Source organism: Epinephelus fuscoguttatus, linkage group LG2, assembly GCF_011397635.1.
Source record: "Epinephelus fuscoguttatus linkage group LG2, E.fuscoguttatus.final_Chr_v1".
NCBI lineage: Eukaryota > Metazoa > Chordata > Actinopteri > Perciformes > Serranidae > Epinephelus > Epinephelus fuscoguttatus.
Window position 1 is genome coordinate 49,268,931 of NC_064753.1, and position 16,166 is coordinate 49,285,096.

The following is a 16,166-nucleotide window of genomic DNA, read 5'->3' on the forward strand; positions in this document are numbered from 1 at the left end:
GGACGACATGCTATACTGTGAATTTTTTCATGATTTTGGACGACATGCTATACTATGACTTTTTTTCATGATTTTTGACCACATGCTATACTATGACTTTTTTTCATGATTTTGGACGACATGCTATACTATGACTTTTTTTCATGATTTTTGACCACATGCTATACTATGACTTTTTTTTCATGATTTTTGACCACATGCTATACTATGACTTTTTTTCATGATTTTGGACCACATGCTATACTGTGACTTTTTTTTCATGATTTTTGACAACATGCTATACTATGACTTTTTTTTCATGATTTTTGACGACATGCTATACTATGAATTTTTTTCATGATTTTGGACGACATGCTATACTATGACCTTTTTTTCATGGTTTTGGACCACATGCTATACTATGACTTTTTTTCATGATTTTGGACCACATGCTATACTGTGAATTTTTTTCATGATTTTGGACGACATGCTATACTATGACTTTTTTTCATGATTTTGGACCACATGCTATACTATGACTTTTTTTTTATGGTTTTGGACGACATGCTATACTGTGATTTTTTTTCATGATTTTGGACGACATACTATACTATGACTTTTTTTCATGATTTTGGACGACATACTATATACTATGACTTTTTTTCATGATTTTTGACCACATGCTATACTGTGAATTTTTTTCATGATTTTGGACCACATGCTATACTGTGACTTTTTTTCATGATTTCGGACGACATACTATGACTTTTTTTCATGATTTAGAATGACATGCTATACTATGACTTTTTTTCATGATTTTGGACGACATGCTATACTGTGAATTTTTTTCATGATTTCGGACGACATACTATACTGTGAATTTTTTTCATGATTTTGGACAACATGCTATACTATGACTTTTTTTCATGATTTTGGACAACATGCTATACTATGACTTTTTTTCATGATTTTGGACAACATGCTATACTATGACTTTTTTCATGATTTTGGACGACATGCTATACTATGACTTTTTTCATGATTTTGGACGACATGCTATACTGTGATTTTTTTTCATGATTTTGGACCACATGCTATACTATGACTTTTTTCATGATTTTGGACGACATGCTATACTATGACTTTTTTCATGATTTTGGACGACATGCTATACTATGACTTTTTTCATGATTTTGGACGACATGCTATACTGTGATTTTTTTCATGATTTTGGACCACATGCTATACTATGACTTTTTTCATGATTTTGGACGACATGCTATACTATGACTTTTTTCATGATTTTGGACGACATGCTATACTATGACTTTTTTCATGATTTTGGACCACATGCTATACTATGACTTTTTTCATGATTTTGGACGACATGCTATACTATGACTTTTTTTCATGATTTAGAACGACATGCTATACTGTGATTTTTTTTCATGATTTTGGACAACATACTATACTATGACTTTTTTCATGATTTTAAGTGTTGTTATTGCAGGTGGGTAGAAGCCGTTTCTGAATCTGTTTGTCCTTGTTTTAAATGATCTATACCGTCTGCCTGATGGCAACAGTTCAAACAGGGAATGACCAGAGAGGGCAGCCGACGATCTTCTGAGCCGTGTTTATGATCCTCTGGAGCTCTTTCCTCTGAGCCACTGTGCAGTTGGTGTACCACACACACACACTGTATGTCAGGATGCTCTCAATAGAGCATCAATAAAAGGACACCAGCAGTCTCTGGGTGATGTTTCATCCTGAGCACCCTCAGGAAGTAAAGTCTCTGCTGGGCCTTTTTCAGCAGCTCAGAGGTGTTCACGCTCCAGGTCAAGTCCTCCTCAATGTGGACTCCCAGGAAGCGAAGGTCAGCCACCCTCTCCACACAGTCCCCGCTGATGAGCAAAGGTGGAATGACCATTTTTCGGAAAAAAAAAAAAAAAAGTCATAGTATAGCATGTCGTCCAAAACCATGAAAAAAAGTCATAGTATAGCATGTCGTCCAAAACCATGAAAAAAAGTCATAGTATAGCATGTGGTCCAAAATCATGAAAAAAAGTCACAGTATAGCATGTGGTCCAAAATCATGAAAAAAAGTCATAGTATAGCATGTGGTCCAAAATCATGAAAAAAAGTCATAGTATAGCATGTGGTCCAAAATCATGAAAAAAAGTCATAGTATAGCATGTCGTTCTAAATCATGAAAAAAGTCATAGTATAGCATGTGGTCCAAAATCATGAAAAAAGTCATAGTATAGCATGTCGTTCTAAATCATGAAAAAAGTCATAGTATAGCATGTCGTCAAAATCATGAAAAAAGTCATAGTATAGCATGTGGTCCAAAATCATGAAAAAAGTCATAGTATAGCATGTCGTTCTAAATCATGAAAAAGTCATAGTATAGTATGTCGTCTAAAATCATGAAAAAAAGTCATAGTATAGCATGTGGTCCGAAATCATGAAAAAAAGTCATAGTATAGCATGTCGTCCAAAATCATGAAAAAGTCATAGTATAGCATGTCGTCCAAAATCATGAAAAAAAGTCATAGTATAGCATGTCGTCCGAAATCATAAAAAAAGTCATAGTATAGCATGTCGTCAAAAACATGAAAAAAAGTCATAGTATAGCATGTGGTCCAAAATCATGAAAAAAAGTCACAGTATAGCATGTGGTCCAAAATCATGAAAAAAAGTCATAGTATAGCATGTGGTCCAAAATCATGAAAAAAAGTCATAGTATAGCATGTCGTCCAAAACCATGAAAAAAAGTCATAGTATAGCATGTGGTCCAAAATCATGAAAAAAAGTCACAGTATAGCATGTGGTCCAAAATCATGAAAAAAAGTCATAGTATAGCATGTGGTCCAAAATCATGAAAAAAAGTCATAGTATAGCATGTGGTCCAAAATCATGAAAAAAGTCATAGTATAGCATGTCGTTCTAAATCATGAAAAAAGTCATAGTATAGCATGTGGTTCAAAATCATGAAAAAAAAAGTCACAGTATAGCATGTGGTCCAAAATCATGAAAAAAAGTCATAGTATAGCATGTGGTCCAAAATCATGAAAAAAAGTCATAGTATAGCATGTCGTTCTAAATCATGAAAAAAGTCATAGTATAGCATGTGGTCCAAAATCATGAAAAAAAGTCACAGTATAGCATGTGGTCCAAAATCATGAAAAAAAGTCATAGTATAGCATGTGGTCCAAAATCATGAAAAAAAGTCATAGTATAGCATGTGGTCCAAAATCATGAAAAAAGTCATAGTATAGCATGTGGTTCAAAATCATGAAAAAAGTCACAGTATAGCATGTGGTCCAAAATCATGAAAAAAAGTCATAGTATAGCATGTGGTCCAAAATCATGAAAAAAAGTCATAGTATAGCATGTCGCCCAAATCCATGAAAACAAGTCATAGTATAGCATGTCGTCCAAAATCATGAAAAAAGTCACAGTATAGCATGTGGTCCAAAATCATGAAAAAAGTCATAGTATAGCATGTGGTCCAAAATCATGAAAAAAAGTCATAGTATAGCATGTGGTCCAAAATCATGAAAAAAGTCATAGTATAGCATGTCGTCCAAAATCATAAAAAAATGTCATAGTATAGCATGTCGTCTATAATCATGAAAAAAAGTCATAGTATAGCATGTCGTCCAAAATCATGAAAAAAGTCATAGTATAGCATGTCGTCCAAAATCATGAAAAAAAGTCATAGTATAGCATGTGGTCCAAAATCATTAAAAAAAGTCATAGTATAGCATGTCGTTCTAAATCATGAAAAAAGTCATAGTATAGCATGTGGTCCAAAATCATGAAAAAAGTCATAGTATAGCATGTCGTTCTAAATCATGAAAAAAGTCATAGTATAGCATGTGGTCCAAAACCATGAAAAAAGTCATAGTATAGCATGTCGTCCAAAATCATGAAAAAAGTCATAGTATAGCATGTGGTCCAAAATCATGAAAAAAGTCATAGTATAGCATGTCGTCCGAAACCATAAAAAAAGTCATAGTATAGCATGTGGTCCAAAATCATGAAAAAAGTCATAGTATAGCATGTCGTTCTAAATCATGAAAAAAGTCATAGTATAGCATGTCGATCAAAATCATGAAAAAAGTCATAGTATAGCATGTCGTCCAAAATCATGAAAAAAAGTCATAGTATAGCATGTCGTCCAAAATCATGAAAAAAGTCATAGTATAGCATGTCATCCAAAATCATGAAAAAAGTCATAGTATAGCATGTCATCAAAATCATGAAAAAAGTCATAGTATAGCATGTCGTCCGAAACCATAAAAAAAGTCATAGTATAGCATGTTGTTCAAAATCATGAAAAAAGTCATAGTATAGCATGTCGTCCAAAATCATGAAAAAAAGTCATAGTATAGCATGTGGTCCAAAATCATGAAAAAAGTCATAGTATAGCATGTGGTCCAAAATCATGAAAAAAGTCATAGTATAGCATGTCGTCCAAAATCATGAAAAAAAGTCATAGTATAGCATGTCGTTCTAAATCATGAAAAAAGTCATAGTATAGCATGTGGTCCAAAATCATGAAAAAAGTCATAGTATAGCATGTCGTCCGAAACCATAAAAAAAGTCATAGTATAGCATGTGGTCCAAAATCATGAAAAAAGTCATAGTATAGCATGTGGTCCAAAATCATGAAAAAAGTCATAGTATAGCATGTCGTTCTAAATCATGAAAAAAGTCATAGTATAGCATGTCGTCAAAATCATGAAAAAAGTCATAGTATAGCATGTGGTCCAAAATCATGAAAAAAGTCATAGTATAGCATGTCGTTCTAAATCATGAAAAAAGTCATAGTATAGCATGTCGTTCTAAATCATGAAAAAAGTCATAGTATAGCATGTGGTCCAAAATCATGAAAAAAGTCATAGTATAGCATGTGGTCCAAAATCATGAAAAAAGTCATAGTATAGCATGTGGTCCAAAATCATGAAAAAAGTCATAGTATAGCATGTCGTTCTAAATCATGAAAAAAGTCATAGTATAGCATGTGGTCCAAAATCATGAAAAAAGTCATAGTATAGCATGTCGTTCTAAATCATGAAAAAAGTCATAGTATAGCATGTGGTCCAAAATCATGAAAAAAGTCATAGTATAGCATGTGGTCCAAAATCATGAAAAAAAGTCATAGTATAGCATGTCGTCCAAAATCATGAAAAAAGTCATAGTATAGCATGTGGTCCAAAATTATGAAAAAAGTCATAGTATAGCATGTCGTCCGAAACCATAAAAAAAGTCATAGTATGGCATGTGGTCCAAAATCATGAAAAAAGTCATAGTATAGCATGTCGTTCTAAATCATGAAAAAAGTCACAGTATAGCATGTGGTCCAAAACCATGAAAAAAGTCATAGTATAGCATGTCGTCCGAAACCATAAAAAAAGTCATAGTATAGCATGTGGTCCAAAATCATGAAAAAAGTCATAGTATAGCATGTCATTCTAAATCATGAAAAAAGTCATAGTATAGCATGTGGTCCAAAATCATGAAAAAAGTCATAGTATAGCATGTCGTCCAAAATCATGAAAAAAGACATAGTATAGCATGTGGTCCAAAATCATGAAAAAAGTCATAGTATAGCATGTGGTCCAAAATCATGAAAAAAGTCATAGTATAGCATGTGGTCCAAAATCATGAAAAAAGTCATAGTATAGCATGTCGTCCGAAACCATAAAAAAAGTCATAGTATAGCATGTCGTCCAAAATCATGAAAAAAAGTCATAGTATAGCATGTCGTTCTAAATCATGAAAAAAGTCATAGTATAGCATGTGGTCCAAAATCATGACAAAAGTCATAGTATAGCATGTCGTCTAATATAATGGAAAAAAAGTCATATTATAGCATGTGGTCCAAAAACATGAAAAAAGTCATAGTATAGCATGTCGTTCTAAATCATGAAAAAAGTCATAGTATAGCATGTGGTCCAAAATCATGAAAAAAAGTCATAGTATAGCATGTCGTTCTAAATCATGAAAAAAGTCATAGTATAGCATGTGGTCCAAAATCATGAAAAAAGTCATAGTATAGCATGTGGTCCAAAATCATGAAAAAAGTCATAGTATAGCATGTCGTCCAAAACCATGTTAACAGAAGTCATAGTATAGCATGTCGTCTGAAATCATGAAAAAGTAGACATAGTATAGTATGTTGTCCAAAATCATGAAAAAACTTAAAGTATAGTATGTCGTCCAAAATCATGAAAAAAGTCATAGTATAGCATGTCGTCCAAAATGATGAAAAAAAGGTCATAGTAACGCATGTCGTCCGAAACCATAAAAAAAGTCATAGTATAGCATGTCGTCCAAAATCATGAAAAAAAGTCATAGTATAGCATGTCGTCCAAAATCATGAAAAAAGTCATAGTATAGCATGTCGTCCAAAATCATGAAAAAAGTCATAGTATAGCATGTGGTCCGAAACCATAAAAAAAGTCATAGTATAGCATGTGGTCCAAAATCATGAAAAAAAGTCATAGTATAGCATGTCGTCCAAAATCATGAAAAAAAGTCATAGTATAGCATGTCGTCCAAAATCATGAAAAAAGTCATAGTATAGCATGTCGTCCAAAATCATGAAAAAAGTCATAGTATAGCATGTGGTCCGAAACCATAAAAAAAGTCATAGTATAGCATGTGGTCCAAAATCATGAAAAAAAGTCATAGTATAGCATGTCGTTCTAAATCATGAAAAAAGTCATAGTATAGCATGTCGTCAAAAATCATGAAAAAAGTCATAGTATAGCATGTCGTCCAAAGTCATGAAAAAAAGTCATAGTATAGCATGTGGTCCAAAATCATGAAAAAAGTCATAGTATAGCATGTCGTTCTAAATCATGAAAAAAGTCATAGTATAGCATGTGGTCCAAAATCATGAAAAAAAGTCATAGTATAGCATGTCGTCCAAAACCATGAAAAAAAAGTCATAGTATAGCATGTCGTCCAAAACCATAAAAAAAAAGTCATAGTATAGCATGTCGTCCAAAACCATGAAAAAAAGTCGTAGTATAGAATGTCATCTAAATCATGAAAAAGTCATAGTATAGCATGTCGTCAAAATCATGAAAAAGTCATAGTATAGCATGTCAAAATCATGAAAAAGTCATAGTATAGCATGTCGTCTAAATCATGAAAAAAAGGTCATAGTATAGCATGTAGTCCAAAACCATGAAAAAAAGGTCATAGTATAGCATGTCGTCCAAAACCATGAAAAAAAGTCATAGTATAGCATGCGGTCCAAAACCAAGGAAAAAATCATAGTATAGCATGTCGTCGAAAATCATGAAAAAACGTCATAGTATAGCATGTCGTCCAAAACCATGAAAAAAAAGTCATACTATAGCATGTCGTCAAAAACCATGAAAAAAAGGTCATAGTATAGCATGTCGTCAAAACCATGAAAAAAAGGTCAGAGTATAGCATGTCGTCCAAAATCTATGAAAAAAGTCATAGTATAGCATGTCGTCCAAAACCATGAAAAAAAAGTCATAGTATAGTATGTCGTCCAAAACCATGAAAAAAAAGTCATAGTATAGCATGTGGTCCAAAACCATAAAAAAAGTCATAGTATAGCATGTGGTCCAAAACCATAAAAAAAGTCATAGTATAGCATGTCGTCCAAAACCATGAAAAAAAGTCATAATATAGCATGTGGTCCAAAACCATAAAAAAAGTCATAGTATAGCATGTCGTCCTAAATCATGAAAAAAAGTCATAGTATAGCATGTGGTCCAAAATCATGAAAAAAGTCATAGTATAGCATGTCGTCCAAAATCATGAAAAAAAGTCATAGTATAGCATGTCGTCCAAAATCATGAAAAAAGTCATAGTATAGCATGTCGTCCAAAATCATGAAAAAAGTCATAGTATAGCATGTCGTCCTAAATCATGAAAAAAAGTCATAGTATAGCATGTCGTCCTAAATCATGAAAAAAAGTCATAGTATAGCATGTCGTCCAAAATCATGAAAAAAAGTCATAGTATAGCATGTCGTCCAAAATCATGAAAAAAAGTCATAGTATAGCATGTCGTCCAAAATCATGAAAAAAAGTCATAGTATAGCATGTCGTCCAAAATCATGAAAAAAAGTCATAGTACAGCATGTCGTCCGAAACCATAAAAAGTCATAGTATAGCATGTCGTTCTAAATCATGAAAAAAAAGTCATAGTATAGCATGTCGTCCAAAATCATGAAAAAAGTCATAGTATAGCATGTCGTCCAAAATCATGAAAAAAAGTCATAGTATAGCACGTCGTTCTAAATCATGAAAAAAGTCATAGTATAGCACGTCGTTCTAAATCATGAAAAAAGTCATAGTATAGCATGTCGTTCTAAATCATGAAAAAAAAGTCACAGTATAGCATGTCGTCCAAAACCATGAAAAAAAGTCATAGTATAGCATGTGGTCCAAAATCATGAAACAAAGTCATAGTATAGCATGTCGTCCAAAGTCATAAAAAAAGTCATAGAAGAGGCGTTGGTAGCGTAGTGGATAGTGCCGGCGCCCCATGTACAGAGGTGATGCCTCGCTGCAGCGGTTGCAGGTTTGATTCCGGCTTGCAACCCTCCGCTGCATGTCAGCCCCCACTCTCTCTCTCGCCCCATTTCACTCTGTCCTGTTCATTAAACTCTGAGTTTTCCATCTCAGTGTTCATCAGCTCAGAGTTCAGGGTTGGTCTCAGAGTTTGTTCAAGCTGCTCTCTGAATCAGGGCCCAGATCCAGATCCGTCCAGTGAAACCTTAAGAACAGACACCAGAGATGATAATAATGAGGTGTATCTTACCATTCTACGATGGCCTCATCCGGCCCGACGCCGGCGGGTAGCAGGTAGTTCCTGTAGTTGAGCAGCTTGTTCTCTTTGCAGCAGTCCCTCACCCAGATGTGCGACACACACGGCACACCACTCGCCAAACACAGCAAGTACTTCCTGGTGCGACAGTGCTGGTCTGCGATGAGCAGGCTTTGATACGCTGCCTTACACTGAAGAGGAACCAGACACGGACAGGAGGGTCACACACTGCGGCCTCAGCTGGGCTTCATCATACTATCACCATTAAAATGCCACCACATAAACCACATCGTAAACTACACGCTATCAGAGCTGTATGAATGTGGAAACAATAAAAAGTGTAAGAATAATCATGATAGCACTGCAGTGTTATTATTAAGCAGTATTAATTTTCGGCACTATATTGAGGACTGAACACAAATGACAAACACTCAGCTAAATATATCAAGATGAAATGGGGGAAAGAACTCAAAGTCGGAATGTTTGACAAAGATTGGCACAGTATGTAGAAGATACACCGTTTAACCACTAATTCATGAACCTGGGGGGGAGTTCTCACGGAAGGATCTGATTGGCTGGGCTGGAATAATAATAAATAAATCCTCTAATCCTCAAGGCTGTGAAAATGTGTTTTCATCTGAGCAGTTTTTGTGTCGTTGGCTCTTATTATGTTTGTATTATTTTACTATGCTGTTGTTACTGACATGACATGTTACAAAAATTGTTTTAATAAAAGTTTAAGTGTAAAAAAGACAAAGCTGTATCATGTTGCGTGACAGACATTTTAGCTTTTGATAAAATTTTGGAAAACACTGAAGCAAGATGCAGACTGACAGAAAATAAAGTTTCAGGTTCTTCAATAAATGCAGTGAGGGTTGAAATGACCTGTTATTATTTGGGTTGTAAAAGTACTGAAGGCAATACTGACACATTTTTTAGCCATTAATCCTATTTTTTTTTTTTATTCACAAGAAATTGGAGGATTTATAGGTCTTGAACAGACACATATGTCTGATACGTTTTTTAATGGACCTACAGTTCGTCAGTTGTGTTTTTTGTCAAACTGTTACAGAAGCATAGTGCTTCCATGCCAGAAAGAAAAACCTGCTCAGTATCAGGTGATAACATTAAACGTTTCTTGTTATAAAAAGATGTTTTTCATATTTTTATAAGACAGAAATGTCTAGTAATATTCTACATATTGTGAATTTGGCTCCATTTTTTGAACCTACAAATATAACTTTATTGTCTCCTGGTGGTTCTTGGGAACCAAAGCGTCATGCTGCCTACAGCGCTGCCTCAGTGCACGGAGCTTCAGAGAGGTGAAGCTGAGGGCAGACGGTGTCAGATCTGAGCAGAGCACCACAACACAAACATTATTTATATCACTCATTCACTTTTTATTGTATTTCTATTCTTATATTTTATTCTATTCCATTGATATTATTTATTTTGTCCATCTTATTGATTTTTTTTAGATCTATTTTATCAAATTTTTAGTCTAGTCTTTGTTTAGCTGTTTTATCAGTATGATAGATTTTAAATCTGTTTATTCTTTTATTATATTTATATTATGATTATATTTTTAATGCCTCTTATTGATTATATATGCTTTTGTTTATTAATCTAATTTATCTAGTTTTTAGGTTAATTTTTATTTCGCTATTTTATTATTATTATTATTATTATTATAGATTTCAAATCTTTTTTTATTTAATTTTATTTAAATTATTTGTATAAATATTATATATATATTTTTGTCCTGATTTTGTCTGTTGTTTTTATCTCATTTTTAGCACTTTGTTTAGCTATTTTATTAGAATTACAGATTTTAAATCTATTTTATTTCATTTATATTTTATATGATCATTACATTTTTTTAAATCCCTCGTTGATTTCTTTTGTCTTAGTTTTTTAATCTATTGTTTCTAGTTTTTATTACTATCATTATAGATTTTAAATCTGTTTTATTGTCAGATTTTATTCTTGTTTTGATTTTTTATCTGTTATCTCGTTCTTAAATCCATTTTTTACGCCACTCTGTTTTACTGTTGCTGTTATCACAGCTTTTAAACCTATTTTAATACATTTTCAGTATTGTTTTTGTTTTGTGTGTGTTGGTCTTAAACAGTTTAATTCTTTTGGTCTTTTTTTTATGTTGTTTATTTGTCCCACATGTGTTCTGTCTTATAATTGGCTTGTCAGTCATCTGAACTGCTCTGACCTGTGTGAAAGCTGCTATATAAATAAAGATTGATTGGTAGCTGCGGTGTTCTCGGAGCACTGACCTGTTCTTCATTGAAGTCTGGCAGGACGAAGCCTCCACCCGCCTGCAGCTGAGACTCTGTGTACGCTTTGTTATACGGACCCGTCTCCACGTAATCTGTTAGAAAAATATCAATCTACCATCATCACAGGAAGTTTCAGCTGGTTCAACATGCTGTAGCTAGTGTGTACAATAATCCTCAGTGTGTGTCACTCTCTGCCTCACCGTCCTCATCGTCGCTGGTGTGCTTGTTGGTCAGCCGGTCGACCTCAGATGAGGCGGTCAGCATGAAGGCGAAGCCCATGAAGAGAGTTGTGTTCTGAGGCAGCGGGCCGTGTGTCTCCATCACGTCACAGGACTGACCGGGCAGATCTGTGCCGCTGCCGGAGGTGTTACACACACCGACCCGCTGAGCTGTGGACACAAACACACACACACACACACACACACACACACACACACAGGTGTTAAAGCACAAAGACAGCGAGTGAAGACGTCAGATAAAATGAAAGACTTTAAAACATCAGTTCATCCAAATTACAAAAAAAAGTTTCTGTTATATCTGGTCCTGAAGAATGTTTGTGTTTTATCTGCTGAGATTTCTGTAATAATTCTTATTAAGACTTTGTTCTTTGGATCCAAAAATGTTTCTGTTACTTGGAAATCAAAAATAATCAACTCTACCTGCATCAAAGCAGACGTAAATGAGAAGACTGTTCTGTACTTTGGCTGAACCGACCGTGTGAGCATCTAATATACAGTTTATACACATATTCAACACATATATAAACTGCATTAAAATCATTCTCAAAGTAAATCCACCCGTGACTTTAGAGAAACACACACTACATCTTCCCTCCACCTGTGGACCAACACCAGGGACGTTATTAGTTACCAAGTCAGCCTCAGCAGCAGCCGGCAGACAGCAGGATGGACACGCACTGTCCTCAATGTCTTAGTCATGCTCAGTAACAAAAATCAGACATTACTGACTCCGTATCAAACAAGAGGAACATCTGAGATCCCACAATCATCACTTCAACAAGAATTAAAATGTTCACAAGCTCAATGCACCATTAAATACAATGTTAACAAAATCAATTTTCTAAAAGCTGTTTAAAAACTGCTTTATAAAAACCTTAAAAATTTAATATCAAAGTTCATTAACAAGAAAATAATACAATAAGTTTAAAATCTAAAACCAAGTTGTCGATTAATAAAATTACAGACAAGATTAATTTTGAAGTTTGTAGTTAAAACAGTCTGAGATAAAAACTGAAAAACACTGAAATCCTCATGTTAAAAAAAGGAACAAACAAACACTGCAAACCCTGAAATCACTCCCCCCATCCCACCTCCACCCATCACAGTTTTGGTCACTGGGGCTCCGTACCAGCTCTGGCGCCCAGGCCCCTGCGGCCCCTCTTGGCTGGCGCCCTGCCGTCCTCTGAGGTCATCAGTTTCCTCTTGCCGGACGGGCCAGGGCTCCGGGGGCTGCTGGAGGAGCTGCGGTTGGGAGTGTTCTGAGCTCCGGGGGCTCCTCTGCGCCGCCTCTTCCCCTCCACCAGGTTATCTGAGGAGAACATCAACAGCAGTTTCTATTATGAGTCCACAGCACGGGGAAACAAGAGGTTCATGAGATTAATAAAAATAGCTGTCAAACAATTTTTTAAATCACAATGAATCAGTAGTTAATCGCAGGTTTAAAGTTTCATCATTTTGCATTTCACAACAGTTTTAAAGTCTGTATAAACGAGGTGAATCAATTCTTACCTGACTGTTTTGATTGGGACTCAAATGAATGTAAAGAAATTCACTCTGTGATCTTGACGTTTAGATTTATTTATTTCAAATCAGAGCTGCAACAGTGTGGTCGAAGACACAAAACAGCAGCAGGCAATGACCCCTCTGAGACCCACAGACTGTAGACCCATTCTAGTCTTTTTTGGGGAGACAGTAGGTCAACAGTATGTCACATAGAAGTGGTGTACATCATCTGACAGCTGGGAACCTCAAGATCAATCTGAGATGCCAGTCATAAATCTGTAATAAACACTGCACGCAAAAAAGTGCATAGTTTGTGCCCCAAACTGAGTGGGACTAACATAAAGTGTACATGTCTGTAAAGGGGAGACTCATGAGGACCCAGAGGACCCATTGTCATTCAGATATCTTGAGGTGAGAGGGGGTCTTACCAAGGCTGATGTCAGAGGCCTTGGCGAGCGGAGTGGAGGGCTCGTAGGGCCCGAGGCTGTGCTGCTCCCTCAGCTTGTTCCCCTGCTCCAGAGACAGGATGACCGCCGTCCTGTTGTACCACTGCTTCTGACCGTCCCTCTCCACACAGTAGAAAAGATCCTGCCCCTCCGTTTTATGGCCCCTCACCACACCTGCACACACACACACACACACACACACACACACACACACACACACACACAGGGACAATCAGTAGCAGCCTTTTGTAAAAATGACTGTAACAACATACAGGAACAAACAGAGCACACACACGTACAGCAGGAACACTGATGTCAGGGTGGTTTGAGGGGGAGCTACACATATTTCTTATTTGCAAAGAAAAAACTTGTCGATATTGTGATCAGCTGCTGCAAACAGATTTAGAATTTGTTTGAAGAATCATCTTTAAAACAGTTAAAAAATCAGCAGGCACCAAAAATATCTTTTAACCACACTGATCAGTTTCCGTAACAATTAATTAGGCAGCGGAGTCATCCCACACACACACAGATACGGTCCATGGTCACACATCTTTACATTATACATTTTATGAAAGTTAAATTTAAAAGGTATATATAGGACGCAGGATTTTGCCTTGACGCAACCGATGGCGTGTGCGATGGCATCAGTTGTTGCAGCATCACAATATAACAGTCCGATCTGGGCTCAGAGTTGTTTTAATCCCTTCATGCCCGCACTCTTCTTCCTCACCTATGCTGAAGTACTCGTCCTCCAGCAGAGCGGTGACCTCCGTCTCCAGAGGGATGGGATCACACAGCAGGATGTCTTTCCCCGCCACCTCACACTCGTAGCCATCGTCAAACCGCAGGCGGAACCTCCCCTCCCCGGCATCTTTGATGATGCGGCCTGAGTAGAAGTAGCCGTTGGACGACCACTTGGCCACCACCCGCAGCCCGACGAAGCTGCTTCCGACCGAGCTCGCCTCCTCCGGCGAAGACCTGAGGGAGTCGGAGTGGCTGGGGAGCTCGCCGTCTGTGGGGCTGACGGGGAGGCATGGGGGGAGCACGCGGGTGTAGGGCTCGTCCTCTGAGGACGAATGAGGCAGGCCGTGAGCGCTGAGCCTCTGCAGCGAGCCGACACCACCTCCCCTTCGAGAGAGAAACAGAGTCTGTTCAGACAACAGGTGGCGTCTGGCGAGAATTTTAACATACACTTTCTCCTCAACGTCTATCCATCTTTAATTTAACATAACATTTTGCAAAAGTTTTAACTGCTAGATTGACGGAAAATCTATCAACAATTTTGATAACTGATGATTTGATCAACTCATTTACTGACAAAAACTTTCTCTCGTTTCTCAGGCGTGAGGATTCTGACACGTCATTTATGATGTTTTGGTCAGAAAAAAAAACCAATGTGAAGTCGTCACGCTGAGCTCTGAGAGACTGATGAATGTTTTCACATTTTTCATATTTACAGAAAAAAAAAAACATGATCACTTAAGAAATCAATCAACAAATTAATGACTACTGGTGTGAGTGGTTAGTTGCAGCTGTGAGTGAGAAGATGAGTGGAAGGAGGAAGGTGTTGTTAGAGACAGTGTGGGTGGTGTAGGTTGAAGCAGTTTGCCTGTTTCTGCTGCCTCGTCCGTGGGTTCTCTGAGTGCAGGCGAGCCTCAGCGAGGACTCACCTGGACGGGGAGGAGCGGGACGGGGGTCGGCCCCTTCTAGCCCTTCCTCTTGGGGACAGCGGGACGAAGGCCCGGGACTTCACCGTGACCACTGACCCTGCCCTTTGACCCCTGTGACCCCTCTGTTGATGCCCGCCTCCCCTCCTGGGACTGCAGACACACAGAGGGGACGAACGGAGCCGGTCAGGTTGCAGCAGGCACTGATCTGGGGAGACTCTCAAAATCAAAAGCTCCCCGCTGAACGAGGGCGTCTGATGACCCCAGATTGATGCCTGTGAGCAACCTGCACCTGAAGCAGGCAGGGATCAGTGAATCACTGAGAAATATCAGGGTGTTAGAAAGTCAAAGAAGAAGAAGGAGTGACACAGCATGCAGCTAGTACTGACAGACACAGACAGACACAGCAGATAGACTGTACAGGAAACACTGAGGACAAACAGTGAGCGCTGAGCGGCGGCGTGAGGTGGAGGCGGTACCTGAAGACCCCTCGGCTGGGAGGCATGATGAAGTCCGGCCTGGTGAAGCCGCTGCTGCTGGTTCCTCCGGAGCTGTGCTGCAGGCTGGACGCCTTGGACGACAAAGAACTGATGTCAGCGAGGTCACCGGAGGTCACAGAGCTGCTTCCTGTGCGGTACGGGGAGATGTCGCTGTCTAACACCTGGCAGTCCACCACTGGCTCCTCGTTCTCCTGGTAACAATCAAAAAAGTGATCACATTCATTTTAAAGTCAGGAAGATTTTAGGAGTGGGGGAAAAAATTGATACAACACAGTATCGCGATATTTTGCATGGCGATATTATCGATAGTATCAATCTTTTATGATATACATTTTTATTTTTTGCAAATACACATTTTAATACAACTTTTGGTACTACAATAATAAAATCAGTTGCTTTTTCGGCCCACTAGATGGTGCTGATGTTGTTTCCTTGTGAGGTCAGCAGGAAGTTCATCAAAACAAAGATGGCGGCACCAGAGACAGAAATCAGAAATGTGACATCTGCGTATAAATCAGACATCTGGAACTATATTAGATTTTTTCACACAGGAGGAGGACTTGGATGTGACACATTTGAATTACAGCAGTATCATCTGAGAATAAAACACTCTGGGAATACTTCGAACATTAGGGCTCACCTCACACTCCACCATCCAGAGATAGCTTTTGCTGCTAACAGCCAAGCTAACGCTAAACCTGCTCCACAGAAA

At 37.5% G+C, this 16,166-nt stretch overlaps 1 protein-coding gene across 6 annotated transcripts in view; it reads right to left on the reverse strand.

The window, feature by feature from the left end:
• Positions 1-16,166, reverse strand: part of tp53bp1 (tumor protein p53 binding protein, 1) — a 37,821-nt gene that overhangs the window by 959 nt on the left and 20,696 nt on the right. For 5 of the 6 annotated variants that reach the window (XM_049593240.1, XM_049593219.1, XM_049593220.1 and 2 more), the window contains exons 20-27: positions 15,434-15,645; positions 14,958-15,107; positions 14,018-14,415; positions 13,267-13,458; positions 12,465-12,644; positions 11,297-11,485; positions 11,094-11,188; positions 8,800-8,996 (exon numbers count right to left, since the gene is read on the reverse strand). In XM_049593240.1, the coding sequence (XP_049449197.1) occupies positions 8,800-8,996; positions 11,094-11,188; positions 11,297-11,485; positions 12,465-12,644; positions 13,267-13,458; positions 14,018-14,415; positions 14,958-15,107; positions 15,434-15,645 (1,613 nt within the window). The remainder of the gene's footprint in view (positions 1-8,799; positions 8,997-11,093; positions 11,189-11,296; positions 11,486-12,464; positions 12,645-13,266; positions 13,459-14,017; positions 14,416-14,957; positions 15,108-15,433; positions 15,646-16,166) is intronic. The other variant, XM_049593248.1, reaches the window with a different exon arrangement.